Source organism: Triturus cristatus, chromosome 2_1 (genome assembly GCF_964204655.1).
Source record: "Triturus cristatus chromosome 2_1, aTriCri1.1, whole genome shotgun sequence".
Classification (NCBI taxonomy): domain Eukaryota; kingdom Metazoa; phylum Chordata; class Amphibia; order Caudata; family Salamandridae; genus Triturus; species Triturus cristatus.
In genome coordinates this window covers 424,866,113-424,890,097 of record NC_140581.1, presented here as the reverse complement: position 1 = coordinate 424,890,097, position 23,985 = coordinate 424,866,113, and the positions used below count along the sequence as shown (strand labels likewise).

The window sequence follows — 23,985 nt, the reverse complement described above, 5'->3', positions numbered from 1 at the left end:
GTAGAGTATGAAAACACCGGCTCACCTCTCCGCCGGTTATAATTCCGTCCCGGCTGTACGGGAAAAGAAACCAATAATGGTCACTAATTGGACGAGTTACACAAGGGTGAGTAGCCCAAGTGAGTCAGGACCTAAGGGAAAAAGTAACGGTAACTGAGTCTCCGAGTCGCTACAAAATAAACAAAAATAACAAAAATGCACCTTGCCTTATTACCCTAGTGTCAAACTAATATAAAAAGAATATAAACCGCCATGAGAAAAATTAGAGGGGCTCCTGTGACTGTAATTGTAAGTTCGAGATTACAGAAGGAGAGCCAAACTAATCAGTGATAATACAAGACACAAGATATGCATGAACAGAAAGTGAGTCATAGGGATCAATTCCATAGATCTATCAGCATCGTGTCGTATATTTGGTAAGACGCAAATTGCGTTGAAACAAACAGGCATAGTGGTTGTTGTATGGTGACAGTAAATCCGAATCAGTTCTGTGACCACACATTTTAGTTTATAGCAAATTAAGAAAAATCACGCTTCTGCATGGTAATACAAGACGTGGAAAAATACGGCGTGATGATATACGTAAAATCACAAAGCTAGATAAAATATCCACAACACAGACGTTGCATGCAGCAAAAATATAAAACTCCTTATTTATCAAAGGCGTCAAGAAAGCATACATAATTACTAGGGTAATGGCGTCAATGAACCAGGATCCCGTTGCCGTCACTAATGTTCAAATATTAAGTCAAATGCCAAACTCAATCAAACCAAATAAGAGAAACAAAAATGGGAACAAGCCAGAAGTCCCAAACTTGTAAGGTACTAATGAAAAATATCCTCGAATTGCCGCTAAAATTTACCTGTGAGACGAGTGCGTCAGGAAGTGTCGGTGGAGTCCGGTTCGTAAACAAATCGGAAGTGACATGCCCTGCACGTTATAACGTGAGAGGAACAACAGAAGAACTAGACCGTGTATAACGGTTCAATGAAAGCACCAGAAGTGACGGAACGGGAGCCATATTGAATCTGCCGATATCACAGCATCCAACAGAAACGAGTACTAATGACGTTACAATTTCCCACATATCCAAAATCGCTAAAAATTTCAACGAAAGCACAATTCCGGCTCATAACGATGGTACATGTACTAAAAAAGAGACAATAAACAGACAATAAATTGTCAAGTGGTCAGTGCTCAAAAGGACCACATCCCCTACTTATATATGAAACGGATTGTTGCCCGGTGGTGTGTGCCAGCGGGGAAAAAAGAGGAAAAGGCATGGCTTATAGAAATAAGGCCATCACAGAATTAGCAGAGGAGAAGAGCATACATTACAGGAAGGAGCAGAAGCATAGGGGTTTGAACAAGCAAGCATATTGAACATCATAAATTACTTGAGACTCAGATTATTATTGTACGGAAAAAACAGCGAAAGCCCAAAAAACGGAGGAGCTGGCAATACATACATTCAATTACAAACAATGCCGATTCCAGCATAATAGGTCTAGTAAGACAGTGATTACTCAGAAGTGCAAGTAAGGAAAAAATACACTAGTTGAGAGGAATACAGATATCTCGAGTAATCTAACATACGTCTAAGAATAATATATTGCCATCCTCATTGTGTTTGATGCATGAATATTAAACGTTCAGCATATGGTATTAGTACAATTAGAAAGAGCATTTAGGCATAGAGCAGATGAAGTACATACGGCCTAGTAGATAGAAGAAACCTTAAGTAGAAAGGTGGTGAAGTCAAGCACAACAGCACCTTAATTACCCAGGAAGAATTGCAGCTCATGGTCTGTATTAAGACCCTGTTCCACCGCATTAAGACGCATGATCCAAGTGGCCTCAGAACGTCGTAATGCTAATTCTCTATCTCCACCCCTGGGGTGTGGCAGAGTATGTTCGATACCAAAAAATGTAAAGCTTTTATATTGGCCCTGTGCCGCACAGCTATTGGCATGCACAGCCAGAGGGTATCTGCCATCATTCTGTTTAAGTGCCCTTGCATGTTCACTAATGCGCTCTTTCAACATCCTGATTGTGCTACCTACATATTGTTTTTTACACATACACATGATTATATATATGACAAAACGAGTAGAGCAATTAATGTTATGTCTGATAGTATACTCCTTACCCTCGGGTCCAAAGAAAGTTTTCGTGTTTTGAGAGGCCCACCTGCACACACCACAGCAACCACATTTGTGAAAACCAAGTGTGCGTTCAGTGAGCCAATCACTCCTTTCAGTCTTTCTAGGTATAGTCGGGCTAAGTATGGACCTCAAGGTGGTACCCTTCCTAAAAGTAACTTGGGGTCTATTCGAAGTCACTGATTCAATAGTTTTATCAGCTCTGAGTGTGCTCCAATGTTTATTCATACTCTTTGTCAAGATTTGTGTTTTCTGATTATAGTTGGTTATGAGCCTGATGGGTTGCTCACGTATGTTATCAGTTTTTCTGGTCGTAAGTGTATCTGTTCTGGGCAAACCTAATATGCGCTTTTCTGCCCTCCGTAAGGTAGTTTGTTGGTATCCACGAAATTTAAATCGGTTCTTCATGGAATCTAAACAGGAGTGAAATTCCCTATCTTCGCTACAATTCCGTCTGGCTCTCGTAAATTCACCAAATGGGATGGCCCTAATCTGGTGTTGTGGATGTGCACTGGAGGCATGTAATACTGAGTTGCATGCCGTGGGCTTTCGGTGTAGTTTACTGTGAAGAACACCATCAGTAATGTATAGTTCAATGTCTAAAAAGACTAGATTAGTCCTACTGTGTTGATGCGTGAATTGAACACCTAAGGTGTTAGAGTCAAGATATTGATAGAAGTCATGTAACATGGTCTCAGTGCCTGACCAAAGTAACAGACAATCATCAATATATCGCCCCCAATAGACGATATACTGACTAAAATGACACCCCTTGTCACCCCACAGCCATTTGGATTCAAAGTACCCCATGAAGAGGTTAGCAAATGACGGTGAAAACTTTGAACCCATGGCGACTCCTCGTATTTGTTTATACCATAGGCCTTCAAATAAAAAACAGTTATTTGCTAGAATGAGTTCAGTCATGGCTAATAGCATTTTAGTATGCTGCCATTGTGTAGCTGGTAGTCTGCCAAAATGCCATCTCAGAGCTTCCATCCCTGTCTTTGGGTCAATGTTTGTGTAGAGGGAAACTACATCCAAAGACACTAGAATAATGTCATCTTGCCATGTCAGGTCAGATAATAGACTAACGTCCTATTTGCACCGTTTTTACTCTTCAGCTTCAAACATTCACGTATATATTGTGGGCGCCATCGCATTCCGTAAAACCTAAAACCCTACATTAGTATTTCTAATTTCCAAGAAGTTTATTCAGTACTCACAATATCTGTACAAGGACACTACAATCTTAAAAATAACAGAGGGGGTGGGGGTTACCACGTGTCTTCACAATAAGGTAAGTAGTGCCAACTTTCTCAGTCATCCAATGGGGAACGAGTTGGCAAGGTATTGATTTCCACCACATATTTGGTATAGAATATTCCAACTGTAGGCAATGTGAAAATTACAAGTTACACATGCCTTCTTGACCAAATAGTAGTCCTACGTCAATGGAAAGAGCACCTTTATAATGCCACAGAAATTCCTAGTGACATGTGCATGTTAGGTGAAACTATAATCCTTAAAACAAACTATGCCCGGCATATCACATCCAAAAACATACACCCAATTCTGTCCCCGTCCAAATTAAAACAAACTTGGGGAGCCTTGAATGATGAGCAGTTGGTCATAATGTATGATGCAATGTCACTTTTAAACAATAAAATTCTGAAACATACTGTAACAGCTTAGCATAAGAAAGTTGAGATGTTAAACGTAGTCAGAAGCAAAGCATTGCTTACAGATTTTTACATAGGTAACACTGTCAATCGAGATATTTTACAAGTTAAATCAAACACTGAATAAAAATTCAAAATCCATTTGGTGAGTTGCTGAAAAATGAAGGATTCGTATAGTTCAGGATTCGCCAGTCTTTTCTGTAATAAGAGCTACTTTTGATCAACGAAAATCATTCTGAGCTACAAATGTAATCAGTGTTATATCAGTGACCATACCAGACAAGACTACATTAGTGGGCATCACATGCAACATTACTAGCAGTGATTCCCACAGTACATTAGGCACGGTTGCCAGCAGTAATGTAGAAAAAGCTTTGGTAATTTGAAATGCCTTTCTCATTTTCCCAAACCATGCATACCAAAATAAACTGCAAGCCAACCTCACGCTCATAACTCCAAGCTTATCTATGTCAACAGACTATGCCCTGGTGCATCCGCCGCATTGATTCTATGCCAAAAACAAATAATCGAAAATGTTTCCGCAAGGCTTTCTCTCTGCCTTCACCCAAAAGAATGCATGATCCGACTTCTGTAATTGCTCCACTGGCTACCTATAGCTAGAAGGGAAATGCTCAATGCACTCTGCATTGTCCACAGAGACTCCCAAGGAAATGTACCGCTATACCTAAAAGTAAAATTCAAGAAAAATAAACCAAACAGAACACTGTGCTCCAGGCTTGAACAACTTATCATACCACCTTACTGTAACTGCTTTCTCAGCATAAGCTGCCAAACTCTGGAACTCAATACCAGCCGGCATTAAAAGCATCCAGGAGTATATACACTTCCAAAGACAGTTGGAAACTTGGATATTTTCCAACTGTACCACCTGCATCCAGGCAACAGAAAACAGTAATAACCTCAGGTGCAATATTCCGCTTACAATCCACACACAGACCAGACGTCTCCACAAGCAAACTGCTTTCACCATGCAGTTAACCAAAATGGGCTGACCTAGGGGTTGCCAAGTCATCATTTATTATGTACTTCCACATGTAACTGGTATGGCCCACAATAGTGCTAACACCATAATACATAGAGGCCAGTAACAAGTTTTATCTTACACTTATTCAATTCACATTCTACGGGGGGTTGTCCGTCACCAGCACCTTACAGTTAAAAAAAAAACAAAAAAAAAAAAAAAACTACCAACTGAATACGCATGGAATAACTGAAGAGATCTGTCATACATTAGTGGACAATTATGGAGGACTTTAACATGGCCCATTCACTGCAGGTCCCAAATATCTATACATCTGACCGCTTCTTTACATCTCACATAGACACTCACACGTGGGATGATAATAAACATGCCTAACCCTACAGATATTTTTACTTCTCTCTTCCTCCAACCATACCACCTCAGGACCACAACTATACACACAATACCAGATTGGACAACCCAATGCAACAACCAGCTATGCAGATTATACCATAGGTAATACCATAAAGGGGCCTGCAGAGCTGTTCAAAGTTAATAGCATACTGAAAACCATAATACTGTGCATCTGCCACTTACACTTCATCATCCAACACAGTTACGCAAGGCGTCCCTTAACATGATAACCACACCTTGGTGGTCATCACACACAACATGGAAACAATATCCTTCCAACCACACACCCTATATGGTGTAGCATACTACTCAAGTAGGCAAGCGCTTCAGTGCCCCACATAGAGGTTTAAAGTGTTATATAAATGCTGCAATACAATACATGGAACATACATAGCCACCATTACTGTGATACCCATGGGACAAAGACAATAAGATTAGTAATAAGCCTACCAAACATCATATGATTTATGACTAGGGCTCTCAGTTTTACGGTATTTATTTTTTGTCCATTGCCGTCTGTATTTATCCATGTTTATTTTTTGGCAATTTTATCTTTATTTATCAATATTTATTTTGTGTTTTGCGTATAAATGAATTTGTAAAACTGTACATTTCCATATCTATTTAACTGATAGATGCACACTCGTACTTTGATGTCTGTCGTGCTTTAGCTATTTAAGCTGCCAAATATTACATACCAATACATCCACTGGTAAATACTAGCAGTATACCATGAATGTATGTTGACATATGCCTTAATTTAAAGAATTCCATCCTGTTTTTTAATTTCCAATGCTGTCCATCTGCTCAGCTGCTGCCTATAATTCATGAAAGACAGCACAGGGAGTCACTTAAAAGGAGCACAATTTTCTGTATTTATCCACTTATAAAAGTAAATCCAGACAGAAAACACATTGTTTTCTGTCTGCATTTACCGGTAAAAATCCGTAAAAACGGAAAACAAGGACACAAATCTAAGATATAAATATATTTTTGAAATGCAGCCATTTTTCTCCATCATCAGCGTATGAGGTTTTGAAAATATATACATTCTCATCTCAAATGCACACTCAATTCTTATATATATATATATATATATATATATATATATATATATATATATATATATATATATATATATATATATATCCAAGCAAAATCTTCTGATTCAGTAGTCTGGGCTGCACACATTAGAGATACTTACAGGTAACTGGAGAGCTACTCGTTGGAAACACCTGGTATAGCTCTTACTCAATTGGAAATAATATCATCACTGAAAGTGGGACCAGATACCGATGCTGTTGAATTAGATAAGTCACACAGCAAGTGGACATACACTATGTTCTATCAATTCTCCTACAGCTTTCACACCACAGACTGCAAACGTGTGACAGCATTACTCGTTACGTTTTAAGTGCCTCTAAAGTCCAATGATTCAAAACTTAAACGTTGAAGTCAAAAATGTATTTTGCAGAGCAACGTGGAATATGCAACTGTATGTTTGACATGTTTATTTCCATTGCACCATTGCAAAGATCAAGAGGTCCATCTTTAAAATATTATTTGAATATCAACTTACCTGCCAAAGTTTGCTGGCAAGAATTCAAGAAAAGCATCATTCAGGTACAACTGGGTTAAATTTAAAAGTTGAGAGAATCCATCTGGAAGCCTAGATTATGGAAAAAACAGAATCCAATAAGCATTTTAATTACATGTACATTGCATTAAATGGGAATTACATATACACTGAAAAAACCTTTCATTTAGAATCTTATTAAAATATTTCAAGCATGGTGAAGGGAATATTACTTTGAAAATTACAAAGAAAAGTACATTTAAGAGCTCTACCGTGTACTATACTTTACTGAAGGCATCACAATGTTAGTAAGTTTTGAACGCAGACATGATAGAAGGAAAAAACGGATTGAATTGAATGCATCCCCCTCCCATTACTCAGACAGCAAGAACATTTGGAGTGCAAAGATACAATTATTACTTTTACTATTTTTTATCAATGGCGTTGGGTTTGCAGCACCAATGTTGGTGTAATGATCATACTCCTGAAACAAATTCCAGCAAGACTGCAGCATTTCAAAAGAATTTCTTTAAAGCACGTGCAAACTTTGTAAATGCAGTTGCGACACTATATATTTAGTAGAAATACCTGCTACAAGGACCACAGGGAAATGTCCATGGAATGTGTGGGCTCAATTCCATGCCCATAGATACAATTGAGTCACAGGCAGCACTTCGTTAACGTTTTGAGGAAACCTTCTCAGCAAGCTTGAGGAACCATCTCTTTAGGCTGTTCAGCTGTCTTGACTTCCAGAAGTAAATATCTTCACTTCACAGCAGAGACTAGACCAGCTGAGGTCCCCTTGGAAAGTTAGGTCCTTCTGGCATGGGCAGTTACTTTGACCAGGCAGTGATTTGGGGTCTTGCTGCCAGGTTTCTGAGTACTATGCCGATTTGTTGCCTTTTCGGGAGTACCAGCCCCTGAAAGGCGGAAATGGGAACTTTCGCCTAGATCAGTAGGAGCCACAACCATTCTGTAAAAGCTCCTGCAACCTTGGAAAGTCACAAGGGAGAAAGCCAAGGAGATTGTTGCTAGCTGAAACTCTCTCCCTGGCGGATCCTAATTTGGGGTGCTCTTTTGAATGCTTTTCTCGCTTCGGTATGGACTTCCAAAATGGACGTATCTGATGCAGACTGCATGTGTAGGGTACATTAATAACTGAAAAAGTCACATTGTGTACTTGCATTTATTGCAGTAAAGAACATATTTATTCAAAAATAAACACCCTGGAAATCTTTATAGCTAAACTTAGCTGCATCTATTTTCAGTTTTATCAAGCACTTAAAGGTGACCATTCCAAGAATATCTTTAAAGCGGCTCACTAATAAAGTTTGCCCAAGGCCTTCTCTTGACTCATTGATAGTATGTCAGGTCAACACATGCCCATTGGGCCAGTCTGTTCATTTACACGTATCAATTAGTAAAATGTTATTTCTCAGTGTGTTACTCCCCAAAAAAGAATGCACTTAATACTGTGGGGAAAGCCTCAGCACCAGACTGGTATATCAGAAAAAGAGATTAACACTAGATGACACACTTTTGGATGTCCAGACACAAGAAGCTAAATTAAATTCTTACTACTTGATGGCGGGCCACACCGAATTCCGCATTCTCTCATTTCTCTTTCACTCTAGCGTGACAATGTACATATTTGCCATGGCTGGCCTGAGACCCTGGCAAAAACTCTTATGTCAGCTCTACACTACAACTGCTGTATGCGTAGGTTACATGCAATGCCCCTTTCAGCAGTGAAACGCGCGGGCACAATTTCCGAGCATCTTTCTATACGTTACACATCAGTAAATTGTTATTCGGTTGTTCTTCCGCTTCACACTGACCAGTCTGAAATAATGACATCACACCGACCACCCCCGCAAGCTGGGCGAAGCACGCTGTCCCTGCTGAACATCTCTGAGAGATGTCAGTCTTAGGAACGTTCCCGCAATCATCAGTTTCAGATTAATATATTACACTGAGCCAGCGTGCAGTCCGTGCAGCTGTTGTTATCTATATCACATGTATACTTAATAAACGTGAACTTTCAAAACAAAATTGTATTACGATTTGTTAATATGCATTAACATGTAACATTAACAGAGCTAAAAAAACATTTACCATATTTAACTACACTATACTGCTAACAACTCCTTTTGCACAACCACCAACATCAAACACCAACCAACAAACACCTACAGCACCAAAACACAAATAACTACCACCAACAGTATAAGCATCAAAACCACCACTACCACTAACAAAACCACATACCAGCACAAATACCACTACAAAAAATCAACACTTCTAACACTTCTTTCATATCCCTCCTACTACTCTTCTACTCCTCTCTCATTCCTTATGCCTCATACTGCTCTCCACACTTTCCTTCCTTCAAAAGCACGCTAATCTCCTCCACGCTTTCTTCCTTCTCCCTCATACTGCTCTCCCCACTCCCTTTTCTTCTGCCTCGTGCTACTCTACTCCTCACTATACTTCATTAACCCTCATGCTATTCTTCTCCTCACTCACCTTCCCAAATCTTAAAAACTGCTCTTCTACTCCTAACGCTATGCTTTAAACTACTACACAGCTACCAATTACAATTCTAACATAAAGCCACAACATATCACATATATCCACTCAATAATACATAGCTAAAATACAATACCATTAGCAAAGCAAATGGCTTTAACTTAAACAAAGGTGAGACCTATTGCATTTCCAATGCTTGTTTTCTGTGCCTCTCCAGTGAGTTTCAGGGGAATCATAGAAACACAGGTACTTCCGGGGAGCATGGAGAGACGGGGTGCGTCCGATGGTCAGAACACGTGTCTCTCTCTTATCTTTCTCCTTCCCTCCGCTTCACCAGCTTCTCAGCAGTTTGTACTCCTACCCCTGTCCAGTCAGCAGGGCCTGTCCTCTAATCACTGCATCAGTGTTCTCAGCCCGACGTAGAGGCTGTAATTTATGACTCTGCATGCACTGCATCACAGATATGGGTGGCTGCTGAGGAGGTTGGTAGTGAGGCGCTCCTTAATGGAGACACAGTTGCCTGAGTAGCTGTGCTTCACTTACAGCACTCCAAAGGACTGAAGGGTGAAACAGTGTGTTCTAAAACTACTTAATAACCAACAAAACACCAGCGGCAATCTGGGAGGTGACATTGAATACGACATCCGGTGGGGAAAACAATAAAGAAATGTGTTTTGTTAAAAGATAGGGAAATGCTACATTTAGGGAGCGAAACCAAAATACTTCAAACATTGACACAAAAGTGGAAGTTCAAGAGATAAATCAATTAGTCAAATGTTACAGACAGGATAAGAAACCAAACTTACTTTGAAATCGGATTTACACTGGCTTCAACAATGGTCAAAACTTTACAGTTTTTGATGTTTTCTGGGAACTCCTGAATCCCTGCAAGATATTAAAGAAAAGAAGGATATTCATTAGTTCAAACCTTTGTTAGTCAAAAAAGTACTTACTTGTATAGTCTGTTCTTTACTCCAAATTTGTCTGCAATCCTCATAAAAAGAACATAACCTTGTGGACTGTACTGCACCGTTGTGTTGAAGCAACATGTAGTTAAACTCAATACATATTCTCCTTGCTTTCACATCTGTGCTTGCCAAATTCTGTGTGTGCCTGAACCATGTCCCTCAACAAACGTTGACCACTGGGATACTAACCCAACCACATCCCTCTGCTCTCATCATGGAACCAGAGCTTTGGAGTAACTTCTCATTATAACTCCTACCGCTCAAAACAGAGGTTCATTGGTAGGGCAGGCATCTGCAGTGTTCGTGCCCTTACCACGTCAGATCTATGGATGTCTTTTCGCACCGTCGACCATAGTATCCTGTTTAGTTGCCTTAGGGCTTCTGGGATCTTTGACTCTGTACTGGAATGGTTCATCTCTTTCTTCTTAAATACAACTGAAGGGGCAGAATGTCCAGCCTCTGCTTTTTCTTTAGCCTTGAGTTTCAAGACAAACATCATTCCCCACGGATCGAAAAACATTGGCCACAAAAAGGGCTCATGTCCTAAACTGGAAGCTAAAATGCATAATCTGGGAGTCAAATTTGAGGAAGGACTAATCATGTCTGCTAGGTATCAGTATTGGTTTCAATTTCATCTCTTCATCTATGTGGTCTTGGAAAGCCTATGCCCTTTGCTAGTGAGGTTGGCAGACGGTCACCAGAAAAGCTACTAATGGCTCCCTTCTAATTATTCTAATATCTTGTACGTCCGCCGTAAGTCTTCCAGATGTTGGCTTCTGGCATGGAGACAGGCACTTCTCAGTTTAGCTATGCTAACCTCTCTTAATAAGACTTCACTGGTTATCGAGAACAGAGATCTCTTTAAAGTACTCAGGGTTGCCATTCCACTAAGTAAGGACAATTCTTGGCTTTTATCAAGGGCAGGCTTCATCAAAACTAGTCTCAGCCACATCACCAGTATTAAAACTCGTTCTACCTTACCGTTGTTAAATTTAGGAAAACCCGGCCTAAAGGCCAAAGCTTTGTCATTACGCCCCCCCAACTACAGAATGTCATTCATTGAACTATTCTGTTTATTACAATTTGTGCTGATTTCAGACATACTTCCAAAATATACTTACTTAAACAGTAATCTGTCTTTTTACACGGGGCTAGCTGTACATAAAGTTAAACCAGAACGGTTGCCTCACACCCAGCAACAAGAAACGGTACAACTTCACTTTATCACTTAGCATCTCCTTAAGCAGCCATTCGCAGAAGTCCTATTCAAGGGTCCTCAAAAATGGTAACTACCCTCAATCTCGGCTCGTCGCAATGACCAGAAACTGCTGAATTCACCACCATCCTCAGCATCCCAGGTTGCCAGTGCTTCTAAAAGTAACTGCTTTGGCTCCTGCTTTCTTTAGCCCTTGAGCTTATGGTAAGTGCCCTAACTCACTCTTCTTTCCTTGCCTACATGCATAGGTTCATTCACTGGGCAACTCAATAACAAGTGAAAAGCAATATACCTCCAGATTCAGAAGTATGTTCCCTGAAATGACGTATGAGGAGTGGCTCAGTGGACTTATGAACCCACTACAGGAATCAGTGTTTGACTTCATGGTCGCAGGTTTGAATCTCAGCATTCAGGCTTTCTTCCTTCCATATAAAATGAGCGCCTCTGAGGTGGCCAACAATAAACATTGATTATTTTAGCACTAAGAGACCCAAGGGTAAATGTGCGCAGCAAGAGGCATGGTTAGATAATGACTTGATAAATGAATGAATAAAACAAGTAGCCTCATCTAGTCCAATATGAATAAACCTCCCATCTCCTCTTTCGCTCTGGAATACGTAGGGATGAGGAGGGTATTGTAAAGTGACATTTTCTAAAGTCTTAATGTTAAATCATGTACTTTATTGCCATGATGCCTATTTTCTTTAGGCAAGAAATCATGTTAAATATATTTATATTTTGCATGCTAGTATGCATTAATGATGTATCAATTGCAAAAGGTGAGAATGAAAGCGGTGTCACCTTCCCCAGAAAAAAACTATTAATTAAACTTAAAAATGTTATTTTGCAGAGGGAGGCTGAACGGCTTGGGCAAACAAAGTCAGCGGCATGTCAGGCAGATATCACTCACCTTGACACCTCTAATAGACTTTCAGAGGTGCCACCTATTGGCAAATCGCAAGATTCGCCAGTAGACAAATTGTGCTGTTTATTCACGTATTTACATATCAATATTTTTATGTGCATTGTCTAATATATACTTTTCATAGCGGTCACCAACATTCTACTGAAGAGTGGAAAGCACTACTGTGACTTAATGTGACTAATCTTACCAAAAATAGTAGAAGGTTCAACTTTACAAACTTTATTAGATAGTTTATATAAACCAGTCTAAAAATAGACCAATTAAACATCATAAATAATTAAACAGGATCATCGATGAGTCAATAAAAATAATTTAGGGCTGGGGGCTCATTATTACCTTAAGTGATTTAATTAGTTGATATATCTTATCTCACACATTGACAACAGACGGGCACTCAATTAGGGAAGCCTGCTTTAGAGCACACATTTCCGCTAGCTGTAAACCCATGGAGCGGATCATTGTCCTAGATAATGCCAAGCCATCGCACTATAATCTTATCATATAGTTCCACCGCAATATGAAGTTAACAAGCTTGAAATGGGCCCAGGCATTGCAGTACTGGGATCAGGCGGGGTGGGCTGCATTACTGTTTGACACCTCACAATGACAGTACCACAATGGGAAAATCATGAGAGGTACAGGCAGGAAAATCATAGGGGCAAATCCTGCACCATATCATAGGAGACAAGTGCTGAAGATCATGCTAAGAGAAGAGGGTGGGATTGTTGCCTGGATACAGCAGGAGATGTCAATAAAACCCTCCCATACATAAACTCATGACGTGCAATGTCCAGGAGTAGTGTTGTCTAACAAATGGCACAAAATACTCGCTTATTTGGAAAGGAGAGGGACCAAGATTGCCTTTCTTCAAGAGACTCACTAGGCTAAATCTGAAATCTCTAAATTGAGGAGAAGATGGAAAGGTAAACTGATTGTAACTGGGTTCTCCTTGTATGCCTGTGAGGCGCTCATATAGGTGTAGTGGGAGCCCTGTTAGAAAATTAAAAGAAAATAACTGACAAAGAAAGGAGGTATGTTGTAAACCGAAGTATGTTAGATGGTGCTGCACAGACGGTGTGTGCTACTGCACCGGTATACTTACTACCTGTTGACCTCCTGCACACCGTGATGCAACATGTGATTAATGAAGGACCCTCAAGTGATGACTTCAACTGTTATTGACACAAATAGATAGATCATACTCCCTACTATATTGCACAGCAAGAACCCCGTTTGCTACTCACTTCAATGTGTGGCAGTGAAAGTGGAAATTACAATGTGTGCGGAGAGCACAACACACCGGAATACAAAAATATCCTTCTCCTCCTCACCTGTACACACATTATATACCTATACAGACTGGATCCTGATGGGAATTGGGACACAGCAATGGATACTCCAGATAGAATAATTATGCTGGACAAATTTGGATTATAATTCCCTGGGATTGCCCTACTAGGACACAGTGCGGATAAAGAAAGAAAAGGGCCCAAGAAAGTTGAACTGGATTAATCTACAACATTCAAGCCCCACACCTAGAGTGAAGACAGGACAAGTTAATTCTGCTGAGTGGAATATCGAGAGCGGTAAGAGGCAAGGCTGACCACATCTGCCCATGCTGTTTGATTTGGCAATGGAACCTTTGGTGTGCCACTTTAGGATATTCAGGATAGGCAACAAGCCCGAGATTGTAGGGTATTTTCTGAGATTTCTTTTTACGTGGACAATTTTAGTCCTTTTTCATTAGGAATCCAATGTCACAAATCTGTAGGACCTGATGGAAAAGCAGAACACAATTGGTATACTATCGGGCCTCAAAATTAATTGTGCAAATCCTGCCTTTTTCCACTCTACTATGCTACCGCAAATACACATGCATGTTTTGACTCATCTCCACTTCTGTGGGAACGGACAACATATTTTGGAATACAAATGCAATCACTCAGACGCTGACGCGAAGGTAGAGTGTATACAAAGAAATGGGTGCCATCAGAAACTTGATGCGATTCTGGAAAACCCTGCCATTGTCCGTGATGTGCAGAATCGCAGTGTGAATTGGTCAAACTCCCCTGCCTTCTATACTATTTTACCAGCCTACCAGTAACTGTGCCATACTCTCAAATTAGAAAATCAGATGCCATATTTAATGCACTAATATCGAACAATGGAAGAGGCAAAACTGCAATGTACACACTGCAACTACAACTTTCATAAGGGGTACTGGTAGCTCCTCACTACGAGATCTGCAAGACAACTAAAATATATCGGCAAGTGGACCTCTACTTTTCAGTCACTTGAAACTAGATTTGTTGTCAATGGAACAGACTATGGGGCATAAAATCGGCTAACTGTGATAGAAGACAATGCACTCTCAAAATTAATTCTGCAGCCGCCATGATGGTTAAATATAGTTAGGACTCCGCATACATGGGAGTGGAGGGTGCCTACGCCCGGGTTAGCTTTAGCCTGCTTAATACATCAGACACCCCAAATGACACCACCATTAGCCTCATGAGAATTCTATTCCTTTGTGTCGGTGGATGACTTGTACTCCTCCAGCACCCTCTATCTATTAGAGATCATACGGGCCAACATTAGAGTTACCTGCATCAATAACTATGGTACAGAAGACTAACACATGATATGAAGGCTGTGTGCCTCTGGCAGCAGTCCAAGTTCTATGGACCCTTCTGACATGGGCCTCCTGCACAAGACTATATTGTGTTTGTACAGCCGCCAACTGGCAGTCATCCTAGGAAGACCACTGACTTGGATATTTGCCTGATGGAAGGAAAACATGGGCAGGGAATATCGAGATGAGGGCGGGGTGAAAATAACAGAGATTCAACTTGGGTACCTCTATAACACTTAGCTCACCCCCATCAGATTAGGCACAATTTGTGGACCTCATTTAGGATTTGTCCCAGATGCCATGCCCCAGATGCGGTCTTTTTTCACATAGCATGGTGTGCCTGGACCGGCCAAGATGCTGTAGAGTGGTTACAATTCAAATGAATGTGGCACTGGAGGGCCAAATGAGGGTCTCTCCAGAAATGTGTGCCGAAGCTTCTAGCAAGCTCAGGACCCAGAATTCCAAAAGTAAATTTGCAGACCTAGCACTAATTTTGGCAAAACAAAGGATCACTATGGAGATAGCTATCCTACATGTTACTGCTGTTAGAAAGACCGTACATGCCCCCCTGGTGATAGGGGAGACAGCTCCTCTACAATTTATGAAAATTCAGATGAAATGCCTCTCTGAGTCACTACACAGTGACAAACTCAGATGAGCTGGCATTACTACAAAGGAATTATCATGAAGTAATACCCCCTCTCAAGGGCCAAAAATTGGAAAGTCTGTTAACCTCAACATGGGTTGGGTTATTATTCAAAATATTTTAAGATCATGGCTGGTTCACGAAATACATACATAATGTACCTACTGCCCAAAGCTTGTTGTAGAAACTCCTTTTACAGGTCTATAGCCTGCTTATGAACAAACTGACCGTGTAAACAATATGTATTTTCAGATGGCATGAGTGTGTATTTGCTATGTTTTGTAACACAATCATTTCCTTTGTAAAGTAATACAACAGATTTTAAAAAAGACCAATGACAGCATTCTTCTGCTTGTAGAACGGAGAGGAAACAATAATTCCTCCCCGGCCAAATATTTAAGAGTATGGTTACATCAAACATCAGAGAATTATACAATTTCGCTATACCAGATTGTTAAGCAAACTGAAAGGGTATTTGGGAGATTAAAAGGCCACCTTACTATCTATTGTAGGGCATATCAATGTCAATAAAATTAATATATTCCCTCACTGTCTATTTTTGTTTGAGTAACTCCTAAGCTTTCTCGATAGGGATTTTTATGGTTCAAATCTTTTTTTATTAGTATTTTAAGAGGAAAACATCAACAAAATCACTCACCTACAACCATCAGCCGGTGAGGTAAACAGAAAGGTAAAAAAGGGGAGGAGGATGTGAGGGTGGCGGGAGGGGAGGGTGAACTGTGAGGGGGGAATGGGGTGGGTATGGATAGGGTAATGGTGGTTTCTACTGTGGTGGTGTCAAAGTTATCGCTGGCACGACCTTCACGGGTATAAACCCAGTGGGTAGTTAAGCCACAATGTTCACTCCATCGAGGGGTGGCCTCCAGACTGTAATCATCAAGAGTCTGAGAATCTGGAGGTATCTCAGATAAGTAAGTTCTCGAAAGTCGTATGCAAGGAAGTGGAGGCAGGGGGTCCGCATTTTATCAAAGAGAGTCAGTTTATCATCCATAGAGGCCGTAAGTTTATCCATCCCTTTCATGTCCCATAATCTGTGGAGCCAGTCTCCGTAGTACGGGGTAGTGGGGGAGCAGGGTGAGGTCAGAGCCCCATTTAGCAGCGGTAGCTTGTTTAGTGGCACACAGGGCTGTTGGGATGGCCTTCCCTCTGGGCGAGAGGAGTTGGTATGTGAGGGCCTTAGGGAGGCCCAGCAGGACATAGCTTTTTAGTGCAGGAATATCTGTGTCGAATATTTCTTTACCATCCTTCAGTACAGTCTCCAGTATCGCTAAGTTTGGGACACTGACATAGGATGTGGGTCAGGGTGTCCATCTGGCCACAGTACCTCCAGCAGAGCTCTTTGCTTCCCCGTTTCCATTTCGCTAGTCTCTCAGGTGTAGAGTACCAATAGTAGGTCACCTTTATCACTGTCTCTTTGCCTGCTGCTCTAGCGGAGGAGATCCTGGTTCTTTGCAGGACAGCTACCAATTCTTTAGTCGTAAACGATCGCTCTAGTTCCGCCTGCCATTTCTTCTGGGCTGGGGATTTTTGAGTGGTATTCAGTCTATTCAGGAAAGAGTGTATTTGGGAGAGGAGATGTTTATTATCAGTTTTGGTAATGTGCTAATTTTTTTAACTTCATGAGCAGTCTGCTGGCCTTGGGGCAAATATGCGGTTGTGTGACTGTAGCTTCAGTGTTCCTCCTCCAGAAGTTTGTAGAAGTTGTGTAGATGAGGAAAGTCCAGGAGGCCTGTGTGATCAAAAATGTTGCATATTCTTTTGTAGTTGGCCTCCAACAAGGTTTGGAAGGCTGTGCCCCTCAGTGTGGGGGGATGCACTGATGCCAATGATGGGCATGAGAGGCCCTATATGTATGGAGAGCCCCTTTGAAATTTGAACTTTGTCCCAGGCAGCGACCACCAACCTCATTACCGGGTAAATGTTGACTCCAGAGGCTCAGTGTCATTTAAGGAGCCAGGTGAATCTTCCAAATGTAGAGCCCATATATAGTTTGGTCCATAAAGCGCCTGTTCCATTCCACTATATTATCAGTTGGGCGCTGTGTAGTAGTGGGTGAGGTGAGAGGTGCCCAGTCTTTACTCTCCCATGAGGAGGTAGGCAAGTCTACCCAGCCAGGAAAGACCCACCTCCCCTCCACTGTCGTAGGTCAGCACGTGCAGCGTGTAGAAGGTCTGTAAAGTTGCGTTCTGCTGTCTTCCACAGCGAGGAGCACACCTTCAGGTCTAAAATAAGGGATCTAGTGTTTTGCCTAGGATACAGGCAAGCGCTGTTCCAGTGTGAGGCGGTCATGATGTGGAACCGTGAAATTGAGGGCATGTGACTTTTGGATATTGACCTTAAAGCCGGAGATAGTCCAAAGACCTCAAGCATTTGCAGCAGAGTTGGCAGGGATATGAGTGGTTGCGCAAGTGTTAGTATCAAATCATCTTCATAGAGGGTAATTTTGTGTTCTTGGCGGCCAAGAGTGACGTCAAAGATGCATGTTTCCCTTCGCAATCTCCCAGCTAATGGCTCCATATAGAGAGAAGAAAGAGGAGAACGGGGTCCCTGCATACAGGGATTCATGCGTGCCACCAGGATGCCTATAAAAACTTGCTGTGTACATTGAGAAGGGATATTGGGCGGTAGGAAGGGCATCTTGTTAGTGCTGTCCTGGGTTTGGGGATAACCATGATTAGCACCACCCTCATGGAATCCGTCAGTACACCGGTCTCCTCAAATGAGTTTTACAGGGGGGCCAGCTGGGTGCCTAAGTGTTTGTAGGAATTTGCAGTAAACCCATCAGTCCCATGCGCCTAAAGCAATGGCAGCAAGCTCCTTATCCACCCCGATATTCACCTCTAAGGAGTGTGCTTCTGCATTGGGGAAGCGTGCTGTGTACGTGGAGGAGAGGTAGGAGTCCGTATCTAATGGATCTGTCGCTTCAGTGGGGTAGAGGTTCTGTGTAGAAGTGTTTAAATGCTTGTGATTTATCATGGTCCGTGCTAGCAACAAAGACTGTTCGGGTGTCTATCTCCTGTACTCTGTGTTTGAGTCCCTGGGCTTGGAGTTTATGTGCCAAGAGTCACCCCTCTTTGTTACCCCTGGCATAAAATATGTTTGGTGTAGAGAAGGGCTTGTTCGGCTTGGTCCATGTCTTTTAAGTTTTAAGCCGTTTACAGAACAGGGTTAGTTGGCAACATATTCTATGGGAGCTGGTCTACTAGTATGCCTCCTCGAGTTGCCTCACTTGATCCCGCAGGAAAGCGTGCTGGTCTCTCCTAATTCCATTCAGCCTAGCCGATAGTACTATGAAGGTGCCTTGCACCATTGTCTTCAAGGCGACCCACAGTAATGTGGCCAGAGTGTTGGGGAAGTCATTCACTTGGAGGTAGTAGCAGATCATTTTGTTCACCTCCTCAACTGTGGATGCGTATGGGAGTAGAGTGTGGTTGAGATGCCATGTCTTATGGGGGTTGTAACTCCGGGGAGGGGTACTGTAAGTATAATGGAGGTATGCTTGGACACGGCAGCGACCCCCAATGTCAGCAATGGTGTTGGCAGGTGGGAGGTTAGCAAGAAATAGTCTATGCAGGCATAAGACTGGTGGGAGGTCGAGAAGAAAGAGTACTCTTTCCTGGTGGTGTGGTGTGCCTGCCAAATAACTATTAAGGAGGTCTTCCAGCTTCATGTGTCTGCTAACATGTGGCATTGGCCGTTCCGGTGGCCCGAGCCTGGATGCTCTGTGGATGAGGGATTTCTCCTCCTGCTTAGTCAAACCCTGATGGGGCCTCCTTATGGGTTGTGGGGCTGCTGTCGATGCTGCGAAGGGGGTAGTTGGACATAGAAGGTAGTCGGACATGGAGGCTCCTCGGCTCTCAGGAATGTGGAGGTTACAGGCCTATGGCAGGATCATGTTCAGGTCTAGCCTCCAGAATTCTGCTGGGCCCTGCTTCTGCGACATGGACACCACCACTTCTGCTGCGCTCTACTTTGCAGGGCAGGTTGGTATTGCCTACCGGAGAGGAGGCTGTCCACACCTCTATATCTGCTGGGCCACTTGAATTCGGCAGTGTGCGTGTCTCACTGTACAGCAGCCCGCAGAGTCCCTGTCTGCACCTTCAATGCGGCACCAGAAGCCGCTGAACCTACCAGCCAGGCCAAAGCTGCCTCCCATGAGGGTCACCCATGGATTTTTCCCAGCCGACCAATTGGGACTGCAGATCTCGTTGGACGGGCAGAGGAGTTGCTCTGGTCTGCTCCTGCGCAATCTTGGCTACGCCCCTGATAGGGTTTTTTTATGACCCGAAATTCGTTAGTTAATAGTTATATTTGGGCAGGAAAATCCCCCCGCATTGCTAAGCTTAAACTATGCACCTACCTTGGAGATGGAGGATGGACACTGCCTTGAACTGAACATTATCTGGCACCAGCCGTTTCAGCTTTGAAATGTGCGATTTTCCCTCATCTGAATAGCAAGTTGCATTGATTTGTTTCGAAAATGCAGGGAGATTAAAGAGTATGATTTTCTGCCTGTTTCAATCACTAAAATATTACAATTAATTCAAGTTTATTTAATGGCGGATCAAGTGAAAACCTGGATACGATGTTGCGAAAACTCCATCCCCATAGATGATATTCATTCTGTCACTCTATGGAGAAATGTCCACTTTCCACAAAATCTGTCACAATGCCCTGGTGAATGAGAATAGAAGGTTAATTATATTCTAGGAGACAATGAAGTCATTCAAAGATCAGGAAGAAGGCGTCTATTATTCAGACTTTCGTGGTAACTTTATCAATAGCTACAATGGAGGAGCTTTTGTATGGACTTGATATGGGAAAATCATCTATGATTTATGAATCGGCCTTTCGTGAAATGCCCAGGAAAGGTTATTATTGGTTGCTCTATTTGTTGATGACCCCTGTTCACTCCAAGGTTCTCAAACCATGGGATGAGGAAACATGGGTTGAATTTACTAATAAAGAATGGTGTCAAAATAATTGATTAATTCAATCCCAATAAACTTGACCCTAGAAGATTACAATTCATTTATCAGCTCTACTATAGTTCATATATCAGCTCTACTACACCTCAGAGCCCTATCTTAACTTTTCAGATAAATATTCCGATGGATAGATGCTTGGTGGAACTGAAGATTGTGTGCATACACTATAGTCATGTCCAAAGATAGAAAATGTCCGATTTATACTTAATCAACTACGCACAAACCACCAAAAAGAAATGTGTCCCCTGTATGAACTTTTGGTGTTTTTACACATAATGCAGCAGGCAAATGAAAAAACATACCAATGTATTCCAGATGATGTATCACTTGTACTTTAACACAACTGGCAATCTACAGATGTTCCCTCACTGATAGCATGGCTGCACAATTTCAAATTTCAGATGCTTGAAGAGGAAACATCTTATAAAAGTAGTCAACATTAAGATTTTGAAAAAATGGGGTTCATTGAAACAATTGGATCAAGCATACTAAGAAATAATAGTTTGAATTGTGCTTCTTTCATGGTGGTATTAGTGCATAACGTGTAAGGAATAATGATGCTGATTTTGCTTATTGTTTTGTAAATTAACTTGGATTATATAGAACTGTCTGACCGTACTTCAATAAAAAACGGTACTTCAATAAAAAAGTTTGATGTACACAGTGGATTAGTTGAACGGTGCATAGATGCCATTCTACCTGCTTATTGCTCAACAAATGCAGAAACATAATGTTGCATATAATAACCTGTCTGCCTGAATTACTTATGTGCTACCCAAGGACTCATTCATATTATCAAAACATTCCCAAATTATTTATCTTAGAAACCAAGTCTCTTATACAGCAGTAATGTGTGTTCCTTATTCAGAGAATTAATCTTGGGTATATATCAATAGAATACAACCACATATCCATAATAAAAAGTTCATAAGATTGAATACATATAGACCGTGAGATAAGTGTTTGGAATTCTGCTCAAATTTATTGTAATGTCCCAAAGAAACATTGAAGACTTGTGTGATTGGAACACTCTCAATGTTTCCCAAATTTGATGCGGAACAGATGTCGATATTTCGGTCTTCAGGGTGCTAAGAAAAGGAGATCATGATTAGGACACTGTGTCATGGAGCACACAGGTAAATCCAAATATATTTGACTCAGAGTCAATCAGAGATAACTGAAGAGAAATTAATGTAATCAAACAAATCAGTAGTCCTTTTTAGAAAGCACAAAGAAAGTTTTTTTTTTTTTTGGGACCCCCTCACAAGGTGAATCCCGACTTAGCCACAAAGATGTGCCCTGAAAAAATCCTCATAACTCAGTCGCTTCCGAGCGGACAATAACCTAGCAACACAGTCCACACCAGTACTCGTAGTGAATGATTTGAATATTATGAATGATTCCTTGGTGAGCTTTTTTGTGGTGACAGTTATATAACAGAACATGTGTATAAAGCGCACGTTCACCCAGAGGTATCTTGGTGCTGAATAACAGATGTTTCTTGTTACCCAACTCAATGGTGCTCATTTTATCGGCCTCAGATGGATGAAAGGCTGAGTGGACCCACCGCGATTTGAACCTGAGCCACCAGACCACTGATCTCCATTTGGGAAAATGTGTTGCCATAATGGTATATGATTCTTGGATTACCTATGTACCTGTCATATGTAGCACGGTTAAATCCATGAAGAAACCAGTGCTTTTGGGACCATCATATATGGTTTCCCTCTCAGTAAAAAAGCAACTCTTAACATAATAGAGAAACTACGAGGCATGCAAGGGGAAATGGAGGCCTGTCTTAAATAAAATCATTCCATACACACAATAAGTGTATTTATATGATTAAGGAGACAGATAATTGGAAATAATTTTTCATTTTTGCTGGGGATGGTTTGAGCCACCACAGGGAAGCTAACGTTTCTTACTGCCGACCGAAGAGGACAAATAAAAAAAGATCTTTTGTTCACCTGTTGATTTATGAAGCATGGGACTGAATCTGTAAACTCAAAACCTGTTCGCAGCACTGTTTTTCCAGGTTAGAGACCACTTATGCCACTGTCCTGACATCAGTATTTTATCGTACCCGAGATACAGAAAAACATGCACAATAAGACTGAGAGAGTCGCCGAGGTCTGGCCAGAATGTATTTGTTCATGTAAGATCAGGAAACTAGTGACACTTCATATATTTCCATTGCTTCTAGAATCGTGTGGAATGTGAGATGTTGGGGGACTGTCACTTGAAAGAGAAGAAATCCGAGCAAAGGCGAGAGGAGGCGGTTCAAGGTGCCGGTCCTTACATTAAGAAATAACTCAAAGTTTTGCAAATGCCATTTTGGTATGTTTCATTGGCGATGAGGAGAACTCATGCACAGGGACAGGAACTGTGTGGCACGTCTCATCATCTGCTGAAGGAACTGGACACACAGAGAGGTGTTGATGACAGCAACAAAAGCAGAAGTATGATGATGCATAGAAAATCACTGGTGGGAGCCTAGTTGTGTAGAGTTGATCTAGCTCTTCTTGACGGATCCTGTCCCTCGATTTTGGGGTGAGGACATGTTGACAACCAGTGAGGTGGCTCAGTTGCAGTCAAAGCATTGACGCAGTGACGAGCACACAGAGGAAAATCCTTTATAAAGCTCAGTCAACAGTGTGGAACACACAAATATAAAAGTAAAGTTATCAGCCACCCGCTGAACTGACGGCACAGTGTTGCACACAATTATCAAAGGTATTTGCATTTATATATATCGATTTTTAGTATAACTAATAAGAAATCTACAAAGAAAAATATATTTAATAAAATGGATGGGCTATCAGCTCCTCAATCATTTTTGAAGTCAACCAGTCAACCTGTTTTAGAATGGAGAAAATGGAAGGAAGGATTTCTAGGTTATGCTGAAGCAATAGGTGGTAACATTTTCAGGCGTAAAATAGAACTATCCCTTCTTAAACACTGTATGAGTGTGAAGGGTAGAGAGTTATGTAAACACCTTCCAACACCTATTGAGGAAGATGAGGAGAAAGAGGATTTAGATTAATATAAATGGACCATAAGGAACCTTGATATAAAATAAGAAAATAAGACAAGCATTGGTATAGCCAATAGGTCTCGCCTTTGGAACCTTCCAAGTGTTTAGCCATGCAGCACAATATCACCCACCGGGCAGATTTCTATAATGGAACTAGTACTTATGTAAAGTGCTTTGATACCTTCATTCACGCTACATAATGCAAAAAATAA

General features: G+C 41.4%; 1 protein-coding gene across 2 annotated transcripts in view; it reads right to left on the bottom strand.

Moving 5' to 3' along the window:
• Positions 1-23,985, bottom strand: part of ERBIN (erbb2 interacting protein) — a 710,320-nt gene that overhangs the window by 304,054 nt on the left and 382,281 nt on the right. For both annotated transcript variants that reach the window (XM_085631853.1, XM_085631862.1), the window contains exons 6-7: positions 10,150-10,228; positions 6,818-6,907 (exon numbers count right to left, since the gene is read on the bottom strand). In XM_085631853.1, coding sequence (XP_085487979.1) covers positions 6,818-6,907; positions 10,150-10,228 — 169 coding nt within the window. The remainder of the gene's footprint in view (positions 1-6,817; positions 6,908-10,149; positions 10,229-23,985) is intronic.